Genomic DNA, 19,052 nt, shown 5'->3' with positions numbered 1-19,052 from the left:
TTCTCCAGCCTCATCCAAAGGAAGGAGAGAGAGAGAGAGATTCCTGTGATGAGTAGGTGGGGAGTCAGGGCATCTGGATTCTAGTCTGACTGGCTGTGTGAACATTAGCAAGACTCTTCCCCTCTCTAGGCCTCAATTTCCCCATCTGTAAAGTCAGGCAGGGCAGTTTCCTTGGAAGAAGAGCCTCTTGATGGAGAATGGTGTTTCTTCTGATTTTTGCTTTTCTCTTCAGGGAGCATTTCTCGTAGCCAGTCCTGGGAAGCATACACAGGAGAATGCAAGCTTATTGCAGTAGTCAAGCATATTGGCCAGGGTCTTGCCTTGATTTCCCTAAATGGGTGATTTGAATATTACTTGATCTGCAGCATCCAGGCACAACAACAAAACATGGTCTCTAATTGTGCAGAAGATGAGAATGTGAAAAGCTTCTGTGGAAAAGTTTCTGTACTCACAAGCCAGCAATATGGCCGAGGGGACCGATCCAGATCTGGGGAATGGTCAAACCAGGTCTCGATCTTGGGGTTCTGCCACTTTGTAGCTGTAGTACCGGTACTGAATTACTTAATGTCTCTCCATCTGAGTTTTCTTGTCCGGAGAATAGGGCTAGTGACACACACTTGACAGGGTTCTTGGGGGAGATTCCAGCAGAGATGCACATGGGGAGCCTAGCCTGGGGTTTGGCCCAGAGGAGTCACTGTGAGTTCTCAAAACTGCTTCCCCTTACTTGGAGTTCCCAGCCCTCCTGAGGGAGCAGGGGAAGGAGCAAAGTTTCCAGTTGCAGTCTGGCCAACAGCCCAGCTGGCCTGGCCCCGCCTCCTTGGTTCCTCCTTCTAGGGAAGGGCTGGGAGGAGGGGGTGGTGACACAGTGGAGGCACCGCCCGACCAGGGGGCCTGCCCTCGGGACAGGTCCAGACCCATGGAGCCCTCCGGGAGGAGTAGCAGGTAGGAACCTAGCCCCCCCACCCCCGACCCTGCAGCCTGACCCCCTCCTTCTCTGCCCCGGCCTGGACTTGGTCCTTGGGCTGCTGATTCAGCAGCCTCCTGGCTTCCTGGTTCCTGGCTCCCCTCTTGGACTCTTGGAGGCCTTTGGATTGGGGAGGGAGCTAGCGAGAGAGGGTGAGCGCATGGGCATCGGGTGCCCCCCACACTGTGAGGACCCTGGAGCCCTGAGCAACACAGTCCATGGCCTATGAGGGGTGTAACTAGTGGCTGCTTTGGCATGCTAGCCTGGCTCAGCACTGCAGGGTTCCCCCATAGCCCCTGAGATTCTCTGATACTAACATTCCAGCAGCCTAAGGGTCTCTGTGTCTCAGATTTAATGAGATAATGAGTCAAGGACTGGGGTTGGTGACTGGCACATAGATGGCACTTGAGAGACAGTCATTCTGATGATGATGCTTATTCTAGAGTCTCTGACAAGAACAGGCTCAGATTCCAAGATTCTCTATAAGGATCTAAGATTTGGGCATCCTCAGAATCACAAGTGAGATGCTGGGCAGCTGGCCTGGCCTGCAGCCACATCTCCTGGCCTTTACTTGGGCTTTGGAATGGCCAGGCCATGACCACAATCTGCCTTCAGGGGCATGTCGGGGAGAGGGGCTGGCTGACCTGGAAGGGCCAGTTCCACTCCCAGCACCTGCCCTGCTCAGGGTAGACCAGGCCCTCAGCCTCACTACCCTACTGTCCCTCCTCCCCCAGGCCCATTCTCTGGACTTTAATCATGGGAAGCAGGAGGTACAGGGGCCTTTGGACCCTGTGCTAGGGGTGGGGGTACAGCGCTGGGGGGGTGGAGTGTGGGTCGTGTCCTGGGCTAGGGGCACAGCACTGGCCTTGGAAGCAAAGACTCCTACTGGGAACCACCCTGTCCTCTGGCTCACTGGGCTCCACCCACCCACTCAGCCCCAGTCCCATCCGTCACTTAGGCCACTGAGACCTTGGCAGCTCTCCTCCCGCCCTCGCCTCTCCTCTCCTTTGCTCTGGCGCTCTCTGCCTCTCCCTGTCCTCTCTCTGTGTCTTTTGTCTCACCATTCCTCTGTCTTCCTCTTTCTCTTTCTCCTTTTCTGTCTTACCCTTTCCGTGTCTCTTTCAGTTTCTCTCTGTCCCTCTCCCTCTCCTCCTACAGTGTTTCCTCCACCCACCTGGCCTGGGTTCTTCCCCTTCTTTGGATCCAGAGTCTCCTCTCCCTCCATGCCTTCCTCCCTTCTTGTAAGGGGTCTTCTATAAGGGGGAGCCCCCCATATATCTTTTCCCTTTCTCTTTCATCCCCTCTCCCCTTCCCTCTTTCCTACCTGTGTGGCGTCTGGTGTGAGGAGGGCTCCCTTCCCCCTTCCCTGCTGTGGTGTCCCAGTGTCTCCGTGGCTTAGGTCCCCACGGAGTCACCTGGAACACAGGAGGCCCAGACTGGCTCTTTTGTCTCTGCTGCCCCCTGTTGTCGTTGTGTTCTGTTTGTGGTTCGAGTGCCGTCCTCTCTTTCTTGACTTTGTGTTTTTTTTTCTTTTTTTCTTCCTTCCTTCCTTCCTTCCTTCCTTCCTTCCTTCCTTCCTTCCCCTCTTTCCCTCCCTCCTTCCTCTCTTTCCCTCCTTCCTTCCTCCCTTCCTTCCTTCCTCCCTTCCTCCCTTCCCTCTCTCCCTTCTCTCCCTTCTTCCCTGCCTCCCCACCTCCCACCCCTCCTCTTCATTCCCAATCCTCCACCACCCATTCTTCCCAGTCTTCCCTTTCCCCGTCTCACTTCCTCATCCCTACTCCCCACCCGGCCTCTCCCTTCCCTCCCTGTCTCTTTCTCTGTCTCTCTGTCTCTCTGTCTCTCTCTCTGTCTCTCTCTCTGTCTCTCTCTCTCTCTCTCTCTCTCTGTCTCTTGCTGTCTCTCAGGTCCACAGCGTCTCATACTCTACACCAGTATTGCTGTCCTACTCAGGTCCTTGACTCCATGAAGCTTACCCCCTCAGGCAGGCTGGCAGAGAGCAGGTAAGAGCTAGACCCATCCTTCCCCTCATCCTTCACCCTTCCAGACAAATTTGCAATAGCATTGCCAGACCCTCTCCCCCATCTCCCTCTAGCCCCCCTGAGTGATTGTGGAATGAATGTCTGAGCATGTGAGAAGAGTGACTGGGAGACCAGGTAGGAGACCAAAGAGGAGATTCAGATTCTGTTTGTAGTTTATGCTTCCTTAAAAATCCTTCCGCAGATACACGTCCCCATTCCCAAAGGCGGGAGTGGTTGGTTCTACAATATGTAATATTTGAGCTGTTTTGAAGGATGAGTAAGAGTTTGCCAGTTGGATAGGATGGAGAAGGATGTTTAGGCAGAGGGAACAATCACCCACACCTTTGAGAACATTATTTCCAAGTTAATGAGAAATCACATTTTACATTTTCTAATTATAAGGCAATAAAATGAAATATAGCAACAGCAAAAAAAAAAAAGACCCATTTGAAAGTTTAAAAAAACACTTGTGTGAAAGAGGAAATAAGAATGGAATTTATAGACTATTTAAGATAAATATCAATTATAGACTATTTAGAATAAATGTCAATGGGAATACTGTATATCAAAGCCTATGGGATGTGACCATGGGGGTTCCCAGAAGAAAATGTAGAGTCTTAAATGTTTTTATTAGGGAACACAACAGTTTAAATTAAACAAATTATCCCACTCAAAAATTTAGAAAAATAACAACCAAATGAAAGCAGAATAAAGTAATTACTATAGATAAAACCAGAAATTAATGAAATAGAAAACAAAAGATTTGATAAACTAAGAGGTGGTTTTTGAAAAGACCAGCAAACTAGACAGACTATTCTCTGGCAGATATGACTGAGTAAAAAGCAAGAAGAAACATAAATAAAATAAGGTATGATGAAGGGGATTTAACCACAGATTTTGAAGAGATGAAAAAAGTCATAAAAGATGCTCTGTATAATTTTATACCAATACATGTGAAAATATAGGTGAAATGGGTGGTTTTCTAGGAGAATATAAATTACCAAAATGACTTAAGGAGTGACAGAAAACTTGAATAGAATAGAACAATATAGAAGAAGTTAAAAATATGGTCAAAGTTTTCTCCTCAGAAATGGTACCAGGACCCAACTGGTATTACGGAAGTGGTGGTATAATGGAAGTTTTATTGAATCTGGAAAGATCAGATAATGGAAAAAGATGGGCAGCTCCACTTCATTCCAGAAAACTAGTATAACTGGATAGGTTTAGAGAAGGAGAGAGAGAGAGAACGAACTATAGCCCAATCTCACATTTCAATAGTCATACATTTTTTAAATAAAAGATTATCAAACTGAATCCATCAGTGTATTGAAAGAAGAACATATCGTGACAAATGAAAGTTTGTCCCAGCAGTGCAGGGATTGTTAAACATTAGGGAAGCTGTTATTTTAATGGATTACATTAATAGATTAAAGTAAAAAGAATGTATAACTATCTCCATAAATGCTGAAAAAATAATCTGATAGAATTATGTATCTGTTCTTGGTTTTAAAACTCTTAGTAAGTGTCCTAGTTATTTCTTACTTGTATTGGTATGATTTGTTACACAGCCATAGATAACTAGTACAGTAAGCTGTCAGTGAAAACATCCTTATTTTGATAAATAATTTTTTATCAGAAACCAAAGATAATCACCAAATTTAATAGTGAACTAGTAGGTAAATTCCTATTAACCTCAGGAACAAAATAAGTATGACTGCTATCACTGTCACTAACCAACATTTTTTCCTAGAAGTTTTTTTTAAATTTAATTTTTTTATACTAGAGAGAGAAAGTGAGTGAGCACGAGCAGGGCAGGGGCAGAGAGAGAGGGAGAGAAAGAGAATCCCAAGCAGGCCCAGCGCTATCAGCGCTGAGCCTAATGTGGGGTTTGAACTCATGAACCCTGAGATCATGATCTGAGCCGAAACCAAGAGTCAGACGCTTAACCCACTGAGCCACCCAGGCGCCCCATCAACATTTTTTTCTAAAACTTTTAACCAGTAGGATTAAAAACAGAAATAAGTGGTATAAATATTAGAAAGAAAGAGTCAGAATTAGCACTATTTGGAGATGATATGGTTGTCTACTTAGATAATCAAAGAGAATAAAAGGGAAAATTATTAGAACTAATAAGAAAATTCAGTGAGATGGCTAGATACAAGATAAATATATACCCCAACCATTAGCTTCTCTGAATAGCAACAATAACTAATTAGAAGACATAATAGAAATAGATTCCATTCACAATAGTAAGACAAAATGATAAAATTACTAGGAATTGACAAGAAACATGAAATACTTCTCCATAGAAAACTAGAAAATTTCATCAAAGGCTGTAAGAAGACTTGAATAGTCAACGATCCTATCCTGTTCCTGGATGCGAAGATTGAATATAGTAAAAATGACAGTTTTTTCCTCAATCTGATCAAAAGTTTCAATGCATTTCTCACTAAATTTCAGTGGTATTTTCTTTGGGAATTGGGCAATTGGATTTTAAAGCTCATTTAGAAGAGTAAATGCCCATGAATTACTAAGAAAATTTTGAAAAAGAAGAACAATGAGGGGGAACTTATACAAAATTACCATAAAGCTGCAGAAATTACAATCTTATATCATCACAGAAATAGAGAATTACATACAGGGAACAAAATAGAGAGTTTAGAAACAAAACCAAATATTCATATGGGAATATAATTTATGATTAAAAAACACATTTCAAATTAGTAGGGAGTCAGTAAATGGGATGGGACTATTGGCTACCATTTGGGAAAAAACTAAGTTAAACCTCTGTCTCACATAAAATCAAATACAAAGGATAAAACTGCAAAAGTATCAGAAGACAATACAGAATATTTTTATCATAGTAGGATGGAGAAGCTTTTCTGAGCATGACTTAAGAACCCAGAAGCCATAAAGTAAAGAACAATAATTTTGACTACATTAAAGTTGAGAACTTCTGTGTAGAGAAAGAGACTATACACAAAATTAAAACATAACAGCCTAGGAAAAAGGATTTGGTACATAAACATCAGGCAAAGGTTAAGATCTCTGTTTATATATAAATCATCTCCTGGAAATCAATAAGAAAAAGATGTATACCATCTTTTAGAATAGAGAAATTACATGATTTGGCAATTCAGAGAATAGATATCCATTAGCTGATGAATGAGAAAATAACTAAAACAAGAACAAAGTACCAATTTTAAAGTGCCAAAATTTAAGGGGCGCCTGGGTGGCGCAGTCGGTTAAGCGTCCGACTTCAGCCAGGTCACGATCTCGCGGTCCGGGAGTTCGAGCCCCGCGTCGGGCTCTGGGCTGATGGCTCAGAGCCTGGAGCCTGTTTCCGATTCTGTGTCTCCCTCTCTCTCTGCCCCTCCCCCGTTCGTGCTCTGTCTCTCTCTGTCCCAAAAATAAATAAACGTTGAAAAAAAAATTTAAAAGATCGAGGAAACAGAAACACTGTTTCCAGTGAGGAAACAGAATCTCTCATGTTCCATGATTGGAGTGCAAATTGGTACCATTTTTTATGGCACCAATTTGTCAGTTGCCCCCCCCACCCCCAATCTTAAATGTGGGTATACTTCCAACCTGAGAACCATGTCTTGAAGGTAGATTTCTCTAAGGCTTTACTACTAGATGGTCCTCCAACCAGAGGTCTTTTCTAAAGCATTCAATCCCAACTTTGAGCATAAACCATACTGTGCGACTCTTTATCACATGCCCTTTTAGGATAGCATTCTCAACCAACTCTTTCTTTTTTTTTTTAATGAAATTTATTGTCAAATTGGTTTCCATACAACACCCAGTGCTCATCCCAACAGGGGCCCTCCTCAATACCCATCACCCACCCACCCCTCCCTCCCACCCCCCATAAACCCTCAGTTTGTTCTCAGTTTTTTTTTTTTCAATGTTTATCTATTTTTGGGACAGAGAGAGACAGAGCATGAACGGGGGAGGGGCAGAGAGAGAGGGAGACACAGAATCGGAAACAGGCTCCAGGCGCTGAGCCATCAGCCCAGAGCCCGACGCGGGGCTCGAACTCACGGACCGCGAGTTCGTGACCTGGCTGAAGTCAGACGCTTAACCGACTGCGCCACCCAGGCGCCCCAAGTTTGTTCTCAGTTTTTAGGAGTCTCTTATGTTTTGGCTCCCTCCCTCTCTAACCATTTTTTTTCCTTCCCCTCCCCCATGGTCTTCTGTTAAGTTTCTCAGGATCCACATAGGAGTGAAAAACATATGGAATCTGTCCTTCTCTGTATTATTTCACTTAGCATAACACTCTCCAGTTCCATCCATGTTGCTACAAAAGGCCATATTTCATTCTTTCTCATTGCCACGTAGTATTCCATTGTGTATATAAGCCACAATTTCTTTATCCATTTGTCAGTTGATGGACATTTAGGCTCTTTCCATAATTTAGCTATTCTCAACCAACTCTTAATGAAAAGGTTGTATGATGTATGCTTCTCAAAATAAAGGCTGGATTATGTGAGTAGGACTAATCTTTATTTTTAGCCAGTCTATAAAGATGTTAAAGCAACAGAAATAAGTTTTATCTACATTTTAAACAAAATGTGCATTCCTTTGGCCCACCAATTCAACTTTTAGGAACCTATTCTTCAAAACTGCTTCCAGACATACACAAAGATGTTCATAGCAGCATTGTTTATTATAGCAAAACATTAAAACAACCTACATGGCCGTCCACAAGAGAACAGCTTTTCTTTCATGATTCACCCATCCTATTGTATTCACCCATACTCTTACAGATCAAAAGAAAAAGATACATCTCTATATACTGGCATGAAAGTATCTCCAAGACTTATCGCTATAAGAAAAAAAGCAAGTTGGAGCGCCTGGGTGGCTCAGTCAGTTAAGTGTCTGACTTAGGCTCAGGTCATGATCTCATGGTTTGTGAGTTTGAGCCCCACGTCGGGCTCTGTGTTGACAGCTCAGAGCCTGGAGCCTGCTTTGGATTCTGTGTCTCCCTCTCTCTCTGCCCTCCACCACTCAGGCTCTGTCTCTCTCTCTCTCTCTCAAAAATAAATAAACATTTAAAAAAAAAAAGAAAAAAGCAAGTTGCAGAACATGGTTTGTAGTATTATCCCATTCTTGTAAGGAAAAGAAAATCTGCATAACAACAATGAAAACATGTTATACACATTCTGTCATAATTTCAAAATTACTGGTCTTTATCCTCGGTCCCATTTATTTGCTTTTACTAACATTTCCTTCTCTATATATACCATTTCCCTACATCCAGCTGTTCAGATCTTGCTTTCCTTTTCATAACTAGCTCAAATACCACCTTATTCATTCAGCAAGATTTGTCCTGCCCATGGTCGGTTAGGCCTTGTGCTGAACCTTGGTGGGATACAGGAATGAGTTGTATCTTGTCCTATCAGGGAGCTCAAGTCTAGAGGGAAGAGACACGTAGACAATGACAACATAGTATGGTTTGGTATGGGACAGAAGTAGGTTCAGAGGGCTTCCTGAGGAAGGGCACCTAACCCCACGTGTCCCCTACAGGAGGGGACATGGGTACTGAGGCTTGAAAGAGTGATAGCTTTTCTTCATCCCCCAACCCTGCCAGAAATGGTCTTGCCTACTTTTTTGGCTCTTCCAAGCAAGATGACCTAGTGGGGGAAAGTAGTTGAATTAGTACCTTTCTTTATTTAAATCCAAGTTTGACCACTTACCAACTCTATGACTATGGGCAGGCCATTTAACCTCTGAGCCTCTGTTTCCTCATCTGTGTAATGAGGATAATGCCTACTTACCTCTCAGGGCTGATTGGAGATGGTGCATGTAAAATTCCTGGGTGACTATCAACTCTTGAAGGGCATGCACTACCCATGTCTTGTTTTCCTCATAGCCAAGTATGTAGCATTGGATTGGATTGGATCTAAAAACTTCATGTATCTGAGGATGGTTCCGGATCAAAGAATCGGCCCAACCATAGTGGGGCTTTGAGATGAGAAGCTGAGAGTAGTACATGGGATGGAGGGGGTTACGCTATAAAAAGAGAGAGCCAGGTCTCTGGTCTTGCCATGAAAGGGGACACAGGAGGGAAAAAATGAAGCCATGGTAAGTGGAGCCCAGACAGGGCATTCTGGCCCTGGTTCTTGGCCCTGTTCTACCGATGCCATCTTCCAATCTCATAGTCCAGGGCAGGGAAGCATGGTGGGCCAATACTTGCATTGGTGCCAACACATCTCAATTTCATCCCCAGTTCTTTCACTCACTAGCTGCATGACCATAGACAACTCACTTCACATGTCTGAGCCTAGTCCCTTATCTGTTAAAAGAAACACATAACATCATGGGGTTTATAGATGAGACCAGTTGCTGAATGCATGACACATAATGGGTATTCAAAAAACACGTAGCTGTTATTAGTGTTCATTTCAGTAGATACTTATGGAGTTCTGCTGTAGCCAGGGCCTATGCTGGGTAATGGTTCTTGCCTTCCACAAGTTCCCAGTCAGTTGAGGAGACCAAGGAGAGCTATGATAGAGGGGCTCATGGTGGAGGGGACTGTGGAAGCCCAAAGGAAGGGATTTGGCCTGGTCTAGGACTGCTGCAGGTCAACTCAGACTAAAAGCTGAGTCTTAGAGGATGAGTAAGAGGCGGTCAGGGACAGAAGGGTGAAATGTGGAAGAACCTTTCAGGCAGAAGGAACAGCATATGTAGAAGAACCTAGAAGTTATTGGGTAGGGCCAGAGGTTCTTAACCTGGGTTTCATGGGCTTCCGGTGGTCCATGAACCTCCTGAAGTTGAATGCAAAACATTTTGGGTGTGTACCTATGGGCATTTTTTGTTGGGGAAATGGTCCGTGGCTTTCATTATATGTATAAAGGTCAAGAACCAATGTTGCTAGTGATGAAGTAGCATGTGAGTAGATTCTAAACAGGAAAGAAATTTGGTATAATTTGTGTTTTAGAAACATTGCAGTAGCAGTCAGTATGAGAAATGGATTGTGTGCATGGAGGCCAGCTGGAAGACCTCAACTGGGGTATTGGCATGGAAGGGAATGGATTTGAGCAGGACTTCTGTTGCAGTACTCCACTGGGCACCAGTCATATAGAAACATTTTAATTTCAAATTATGGAATCTAAAGCCTTTGGGAGTTATTAATGAGATAGACCCAATAGAAGATGAAGGAAAGGGAGGAGACAAGGATGAGTTGGCATTAGCAGAGGTCCAGAGGGACATGAATCCAGGGTAATAGTGCAAGAGGAAAAGGGAATCTCTATTAATGCTTACCCAGCATTCAAAGTCCTTGCTAATTACTAACTTCCATCCTACTCAGTTCTCGGAGATCCTGAGCAACACTGGAGACACTTATTTCTCTATGGTCTTTGAAGAGGAATTACTTCTGGTTTGTGAGTCAGGTTGTTTCCTGAAGAAAGTAGTGTTTGAGCCAATCATTCAGGTCCATAAAGATTCGGAGAGCTAGAGATGGGGGAGGATACTCTGAGTGTGCACACAAAGGCCCAGGGGTGAGAGATAGCGAAACTAAACATGGGAGGGTGCAGAGGTTGGACCTGCCTCCAAACAGCTGTCTGGGGAGTTAAGGCTTCCTCTTTCATGGTAGGCAGCTGGAGAGCAGTGAGCAGTTCTCGAACAGGCAAGGTGGCATATCTCATCCTTCTAAAAAGCTTTTTCGAAGGAGGGGAAACTAGGGAGGAGGCTGCTGTGGTAATCCAAAAGAGAGATAACTGAAGATAGTGGCCATGGGGACAGAGCAGAGGAGATGGATTTGAGAGGTGATTGGGAGGATCTTCTACTACTGGAATAGTAGGCTGAATAAATTGTGGGGGTGGAAGGGAGTGGAGATGACAGAGGTTGGAATTCAGAGTGAGTTTCAGTGTTCAGGTCTGGCAATGGAGTCATTCATTCAACAAATATTTATTGAGTGCCAGATGCTGTGCCGGGCATTAGGAATACAGCACCAAACAGAACAGATGGTGGTCCTGATGGATCTTACAGGGGGTGAGAGGGATAATAAATAAATAAACAACTAAATATGTAGAATGTGTCTGGTGGCACACCTAGCTGGGAGACAGTGATCCAGATAGAAGGAACATAGAGCACAAAGTCCCTGAGGCAGGAGTGTGCGTGTTATGTTTGAGAGACAGCAGGACACCAATACGATTGAACAAAAAGTCAACAGGGAGTGAGAGGAGAAGATGAGGAGGCGGAATCTGCAGAATTTGGCAACTGACTTGTTAAGGGAGCAGGAGGAACCTAGCATGACTCCCAGGTGTGTTTTGGGCTTGAGCACCTGGGTGGATGGTGGTGCTTTTCAGGAAGGTGCAAAATGCAGAGGACAGTTTTGCAGTGGTAAGATGCTGAGTTCAGGGTCCCTGTGAGCTCAGAAGGCCTTAAAGACCATCCTGATGGAGTTTCTGGCAAGGATTAGGCTTGATGGGTCTGGGACCCAGGAGAGAGGGGAGGAGATGGGGAGGGTCCTAAGCCATACCTGAAGTTATGCAGTGGAGATTGCTGAGAAAGGGTGTGGAATGGAAGAGAAGAGGATCAGAACTGGGGAAGAGGGACCAACACAGAAGAAATGAGGAGAGGAAGAAGAGATGGGGGTGGTCGGAGAAGTAGGAGGAAAACCAGCAGGCAGTGGGCTCATGGAAGCAGAGGAAGGAAAGAGCCATCCATGCACAGGAGGGGCTTGTTAAGAGTGGCAAATGTTATAGCTGGTGGAAGTTAGATGCCGGTGGAAGAGAGTCATTGGCTTTAACCACTAGGAGGTCCTTGACGACCTGGCTAAGAACAGTTTCTATGGCATGGTGGGTGCACCAGGCAGATTGTGGTGGGTTGAAGAGCTCGTGGGAGGTACTGAAGTGGAGATGGCCAGTGTAGATGAATTTCTCAAGAAGCTTAACTGTGAAAAGGAGAGAGGGACAGTGATTGCTAGAGGGAGATGTGGGGGCAGATAGAGGGTTCTTATTCCCAGATGGGAGAGACTTGAGCTTCTATAAATGTTGGTAAGAAGGAGGCAACAGAGAGAGAGAGAGAGGGGGGTTGAGATACAGGAGGGAGAGGGGGTGATTGTTGTGGAGGAGGTAGCAGTGGTGGGTTCCAGAGCCCAGGTGGAGGGGCTGGCCTTAAATAGTATAGGGGCCCTCTCTTTCTTACAGAAAAGGAAGGCAGGGGTGGTGGGGTGGAGAAATATGAGGGTGTTGAGCGGGTTGGTGAGAGAAATGCTTCAGTGAAGTTCAGAGCAACAAATGGAGATCCCTGACCAAGGGATGGATGCTGGAGCTAGGAGGGAGCAAGGAATACTTCTGGTTGAGAGTCAGAGAGGACTTCCTGCAGGAAGCAGCATTTAAGCTGGGCTATGATGTTCAGATGGGATTTCCATAGGAAAAGATGTATGCAGAAGGAAGGAGCAGAGTCAGCAAAGGCACAGAGGTGTGAAAAGGTTGGCCATCCTGATGGAATAATGAACAAGCTGATTTGATGAAGGGTGAGATGAGTGAGCCACTGATGATGACAGTAATAATAACAGTTACTACGTAAGAAGCACCAAACCTACCCTGTGGCAGGTGCCTTACGTACTTGAATTCATTTAATCCCACCATGCCCTGTGGAATAGGTGTTTTCCATTTTGCAGATGAGGCAAATTAGTCCTAGAGAAGTGAAGAGGTGGACCCAAGGCTACCCAGCTAGTAGGAGGTGTGGCCAATATTCATACCCAGGTCTGTCTAACTCTAAAGCCCATGCTTTTTCCACCTGACAGGGAAAGCCAGGTGAGGCCATATTGTGGGGGAGCCTTGAATGCCAAGTTGAGGAGTCTGACCTTTATCAAGGAAGCAGTGGGGAGCCAAGGTGGGTGTCTAAGCAGAGACAAGCAAGAAATCTTTGCTTGCAGTCTTTATTAGGAAGGCTGACGGGTCCAAAAGGGGAGAGAGAAGAAGAAATGAGGAGGTGGCTGCAGTGGCAGGCTGAGGGGTTGCAGGGGCCTGACCTGGATGCAAGAGGAGTGAGCGGTGGGACTGGAAGATCGTTTGTTCTTCATGACAGCCTTGAGAGGTGTGGAGTTTTCTCCTTTTATAGATGAGGAATGGGAGCCTCAGAAAGGGGGAGCCGCTTGCCCAGGACTTGAGCTCTGCTTCACGTGGTTTTGCTGACTCAGTGATTCTGTGGAACAATGTGTCACAGGGAGCTTTGAGTATGAAGAGGGTGTGTGTGTGTGCTTGGGTGCCTGTGTGCATGTATGTGTGTACGTGCACGTGTGTGTGCTTGTCTGTCACCTGGACAGCAGTGCCTTCCCTTGCCTGTCCTCTTTCCTTCTCATTTTTTCCCAATCCTCCAGTTTCCTGGATTCCATACTTACCACCTCTCTTGAGCCAAGGGGTCTGGGAGTGGGGTGATACTGTTTCACTGGCCATCTCCAGAGGATCAGCCTTTTCATTCCCAAGGCACCTGGACCCCCTCAGCCCTACTGTCTGTCCATCCCCCATCCAAAAAAACTGTAGCCCAGCTCCAGTGATGGCCCCCTAGTACCCTGCGGACAGGCGCTTGTTCCTGCAATGACTCCTCCCTGCCACTGTGGCACTACAGTGTGGGTGCAAATGGCCACCTTGGGAATTAGATTCAGTTCATGAGCAGTTAACAATAACCACCACCATGTTCTTATTGCTCTTATTTGCCAGGCAGTTGATGTATGTTCCAGTCCTTGCAACAATCATGTGGGGTTGGCATCATGAGCCCCATTTTTACAGATGAGGAAACTAGGCTTCAAGAGGGGCAATAATATGCCTGGGCACATAGCCTGGAAGCACTTGTAAAGCTGGCATTGGAACCCTGGTCTGTTGGCTTCCAAAGCTGTGGGCTTTCCATACTCCATTTCTAAGCATCTCCAATTTGCCTGACTCCGAGCCTTCAGGAAATACAAATCTTTGTCCTTCAAGGGCAGGGTGGATTTCTCAAGATAGTGCCAAGTTCACCTAAAGGACCTCGTGGGATGAGTCTGGGACTTGGAACTCTAAGAACTCTGGGTTGAAATCCTGACTCTACCAGTCACCCAGCTATGTGACCTTGGGCAGGTTATCCAACCTCTCTGAACTTCAATTCCTTTGTCTCTAAAATGTTGCAGTGTTGTTGCAAGGGTTAAATGAGATGATGTGTGCAAAGAGCCAGCACCCAAGCAGGTTGCTGCTATTTATAGTCAAATGTAGGTTGGGCACCTGTCAGGTCAGAAATGGAATTTGTATACTCTGGGCCTGACCTTAAATGAGCCTGGCTTGGGGGGGGGTGCTCTCAAAGGCTCTTTGGAGACTGAGTTGGGTGTGGCCATAGATCATCTGCCATACCGGCCTCCCCATTCAGACCCCGTCCTAGCCCCACCACCCTGGTTCCAGCCATTCATGTATCTCCCCTGCTTTGCAAACTAATGCCTCTGCCTCTCTCTGTCACCCACCTGCCTGTGGCCTCTACCCTGCCCTTCCTGGCCCCAGGGAAGAGGAGGAGGAGGAGGAGACTGAGGAAGAGGAAGAGGAAGACGCTCATCAGTTCTGCTGTCCGGCCTCCGAGTGCAGTAGTCCCTCCTCTCGGTAACTGAGAGGACAAGGGTCATTTTCTATGCAGAAGCAAAAGCCTTAACCAGCCCCCCAACCTGCCCTGCCCAGGACCCCCCATGGGACCCTGTCCCTGCTTCAGGATAGGCAAGCATCATGCCCCTTCCTCCCCCACCTCCTTCTTGCAACTCCCCCATCCCCCCACTGCTGCCTCCCCTGGACTCCAGCCCCTGAATTATAAAGGCTGGAGCCCTAGGTCTGACTAAAATGTGGGAGCAGTAGAGCTTGGAGCTTGGAACCTGGACCCTCCCGTACCCACACCCCACTTCCCAGGCACCCTGGAGCCTGCCACTCCTGGAGAGGTCTCCAAATGACATCCCAAGGACCTACCTCTGTCCTCTGTGAGCACAAACAGAGATTCAGGGTGCCTAGGGCTCAGAGGACCAGATGGGGGCGGGACCCAGCCTGCCTAGTTCCCCATTGCTCGCTCTCTGGTTCCCTCGCTGTGGCCATTGCTGCCATCTCCACTGCTTGAAGGCCTTGCCCCGTGCCCTCTGCCACTCCCATAGTGCTCTGTAAATATGATCAGGATGAAAGGGCTTTCAGAGTGCGGGTGTTGCTGTGTACAAAGGAATTTCCATCAATAAAAGCTGATCTCTTCTCTCTGTCTGATGTATGTTCCACCCCACCCCCACTTCCCTCTCCTCATCCCCACCAGGGCCTTACCTTCTTTCCTATCCAGGGCTGGGAACAGGGCCTGGGAGAGAGATTAGGGTCTGATTCTTGGTATTGTCAATACCCAAAAGGCACTCAATAAATGAACGAATGGTGTGGCACTCTCACCACGGGCAAGTCTGCTGCCTTCTCCAGTCAGTCAGCCTGAGGCAGCATGGGCCGGCCAACCTGGACATGTTGCTTGGCCCCTCTGCTACCTAGTTTCCACCCCACCCCATGTGTAAAAGGAGGAGGGAGGTTGGACCAGCGGATCTCCAAGGGTTCCTCCAGCTCTGACATTCTGTCAATCTGAGATGCTAGAATTTTAAGAAACTGTGATTATATGGACTTAAAATATGATAATTCAGTGACACATTCCATGCAATTCTGTGGTTTCTATTTCTACAACTCTGTGATTTGGGGATTCTCCCTCCAATCCTGTGGTTTTAAGATTTCATGATTCTGTTATTAAAAAATTCTGATAATATGATTTTAATATTCTGTGATGGTTAAGAGTCCTCGATTCTGTACTTTCAAGTTTCTGATTCTACAACTTTAGGGATCTCTGAGTCTAAGGGGAAGCCATTTCCTCCAGATGCAATGACCCTAAATATATCCTGCACCTTCCAGAAGCTGGTTCTAAGCATCCCTGGAAGCTGTTGGCAGGAGGGTGGAAGGTATCCTTTATGGACAGTGGGACCCACACATTCCATAATGTGTCTGTGTTGGGAGCAAAGTCAAGAGACACCCTCCGCCCCAAGTGGGCTCATACCCCGGCTTTCCCTTTCTAAGCCTTTGGCATTGAACAAAACTGAGTTTACCTTGGTTCTCCCACTTAACTATCTGTGTAATCTTGAGCAAATATTTTCTTCTCCTTGAGCTTCATTTTCCTCACGAGTACAGTGAGAATATATCTATCTCTGTGGGTTGTCATGAAGATTAGCAAGAAAACACAAGGAACCCAGCATAAGGTGTGATGCACAGTTGGACAAGTGTGCAGTGGCTGGTGGCTCTTGCTTTGATTAAGGTGCAGGTGAGAGTTCCTCCTCTCCTTTCTTTCAGCACCCCCCTCCTTCAGCGTCCCCTCACCTTGTTCCCTCACTCATTGTTTCACTCAACCACTCAAGTCATCTACTCATTTACTCATCCAAATTCTAATTTATTTCTCCCCTCCCTCTGTCCCTTACTCTGCCCTTCCCTCTCTCTCTTCCCCTCTCCCTTCTTCACTCGTCCAGAAAGCATTGTTTGAGATCTAACTGTGGGAAAGACTTCACGCTTAATACTGTGAGGGATCCAGTGGAAGGAAGGAAGACAGTGGCTGTGTTTTCCATAAGATCTCCACCTCCCAGGGGAGAGGAGAAATTCCTTTGGAAAAGTAGGCAGGGTGTGAAGGGCAGAAATGATGGAGTAGATATGGCTTCACTAATGAACAACTATGTTCCTGGCGCAAAGAGGAGGGGGTATGTCAAGGTGGGCTGGGGAGGATTGTAGTGTCTAGGAGGGCTTGGTGGAGGAGGAAGGGCAAGAATAGAAGACTCAGAAGGGTTTGAATGGGTGGTAGATGTGAAGAGGCATCACAGGACACACAGCATGGACAGAAACCTGGTGGAGAGCTCCAGGGTTGTGCTGGTGAGTTGGGGAATAGTGTGTAGATCTGTTCCACTGGCTCTCCAGGGCGTGTGAGTCTAGATGACCTGTGGTGGCTGGAGAAGAGACCATTCTACCCTTTATCCGATTGGAGATAGAAGGAAGTGAAGAGGGGCGAGGATTCAACTAAATGGAAGGAGAGGGCAAGTCAAGGTCAGATGATCGTTGTGGGAGCCGAGGAGGTGTAGACTCCTATGTAGACAACTGAATTGGCTGAGGGCCTGGGCTGTGGGAAGAGGGAAGGTTTCTCTCAGTTGTGAGGGAAACGTGTGTGTGTGCCTGTGCATATGTGTGCATGACTTTATGTGCAGCAGGCAGGTGGATCAGTAGTGAGAAACTGTGCACTGTTGTGTATCTAAGGGAATGTGATGGTATAAGGAATTCTGAGTGTGTGTGTGTGTGTGTGTGTGTGTGTGTGTGTGTGTGGTTGATTGTGTGACGTGGTGACTTTCTACGCCTGGCAGGCTCTCTGTGTGTGCCTGGTAGAGATAATCATGAGACTGGGCGTGGGTGGCTTTTGAGCATGTGGGGCTATGGCTTTTAGGGTGACAGTTGCCAGGCAGGAGTGTGTGCCACACACACTCAGACACACACGACTGCCACCTGACTTAGGGGACCAAGGTGGCTGGTGAGCACATGCTGTGTGCTGGGCCCTGGCCTGGGCATGCCGGGTCCACAGAGGTGAATCATACCAGGCCACTGCCTTTGGGAGACAGGAGCAGGAAGGGGACAGACACTTCAAGAGAGTAGCTTGAAGTTAGCTGCTGATAAGGATCATCTGTGACATGACTGTGCACAAGACACAGAGTGGGGAGTAGCTTACCCTGTCAACTTCTATGGCGGGGTGGGTAGACATGAGTCAGAATTGGCTTCTCAGGAGGGCTCACCTTCTCAGAGTGCTGAAAGATGCAGAGGAGCTCACCCAGACCAATGAAGTCTGGGGCGAAGGGGAGAGGGAACAAGGAAGAAGAAACTAAGAGTACGAACAAAGGCACTGTGCTCACATAGCGTTGGAAGTGCAAGTAGCCTGCTGTTGCCCAGCTGTTGTCTAGGAGCTTAAAGGTGCAGGGGTTGGCGGGGGGCAGCTGGACAGATTCAAGGGGATTCTGAAACTAAAAAGTGGGACACTGGCCTGGAAGGTAGGGGATTTTGGTTCTCATTCTTTGCGACCCTGGGCATGCCACTTTGACTTTCTGAGCCTGAGTTTGGATCTGTGGGATTGCATGGTTCATAGAGTCCATCTCTGTTCTGTTGGCTCTTCTACCCTTGGCCAGTCTAACCCATGACTCACAGTTCTCAAAGTCAGGTGCTTCTTCCATCTAACCTCAGTCTTTCCTGCTTCCTCCCAGGTGGCTTCTTCTCACACTCCACAAATATTTACCCAGCATCTGGCCCTGTGCATATCATTGTGGGAAGGTGTAGGGAGCTGGAGAATGCAGACTAGACCTGGGAGGGGCAGTTCAGAGCCGAGAGAGGGTGGTTAAGAACACCTTAATTTGTTGATTTGGCTCCTGGCTCCACCACTGCTGAGCTTTGAGACTTTGGGCAAGTTACTTCATCTCTCTGTACTTCGGTTTCCTCATCTGTTATCTCCTTCAGGGAGAACAACCCAGACCTTGCAAAGTTGCTAGGCTTAACAAAAAGTAGATACTTGGTAAATGACAACAATTATTTTTAGGGCTGCAAAGAAGCAGATATGGGATTCAAACCTGGGTCTTTGTGCTCCCAAGCCTGTGTTTGCCCACTCTCTCCCCAGTCAGTCCCTTTGATGGCCTCCTCCCCTACCAGCCCCTGTGCCAAGCCAGGTTGGCCCAGGTTTGGATTCTCCATGGCAGTGGGATTGAGCAGTAGAAACAGCTTGCAGAAGAGCCATCAGAGGGGACAGAGGTGATTGGGGTCCCTCTGCCCATCTGCCCCACCCACCCCTTTGTCTGGCGTCTTTGCCTGTCTTTCTCCAAGGCCCGAAGAAAGCCCCTGCCCTCATCTAGGTGCGCTGACTTCGTCATCTTGTTTTCTTGTCTCTCACTTCAGGTCCCCTCACTGCCCCCCAGCCCGCCTTTCCAGCCTAAGTTGTCATGGGAATAGTCCTCAGCATCCCTAGCTTCCTCTTGCCCTCATCTTATAGTATCCATAGCAACAGCCCCCATTCATTTCCATGGCAACTGCATCCTG

The 19,052-nt window shown here is 46.9% G+C and overlaps 1 protein-coding gene across 3 annotated transcripts in view; it reads left to right on the top strand.

Annotated features, from left to right (window-relative positions):
* Positions 1–19,052, top strand: part of IQSEC2 (IQ motif and Sec7 domain ArfGEF 2) — a 78,336-nt gene that overhangs the window by 34,277 nt on the left and 25,007 nt on the right. For 2 of the 3 annotated variants that reach the window (XM_047844520.1, XM_047844522.1), the window contains exon 3: positions 2,869–2,964. The exons of the other annotated variant lie outside the window; for it this stretch is intronic. In XM_047844520.1, the coding sequence (XP_047700476.1) occupies positions 2,869–2,964 (96 nt within the window). The remainder of the gene's footprint in view (positions 1–2,868; positions 2,965–19,052) is intronic. 3 annotated transcript variants of the gene reach the window in all.

Source organism: Prionailurus viverrinus, chromosome X (genome assembly GCF_022837055.1).
Source record: "Prionailurus viverrinus isolate Anna chromosome X, UM_Priviv_1.0, whole genome shotgun sequence".
NCBI lineage: Eukaryota > Metazoa > Chordata > Mammalia > Carnivora > Felidae > Prionailurus > Prionailurus viverrinus.
The sequence above is the reverse complement of the archived record's forward strand: the minus strand, read 5'-3'. Positions and strand labels throughout refer to the sequence as shown.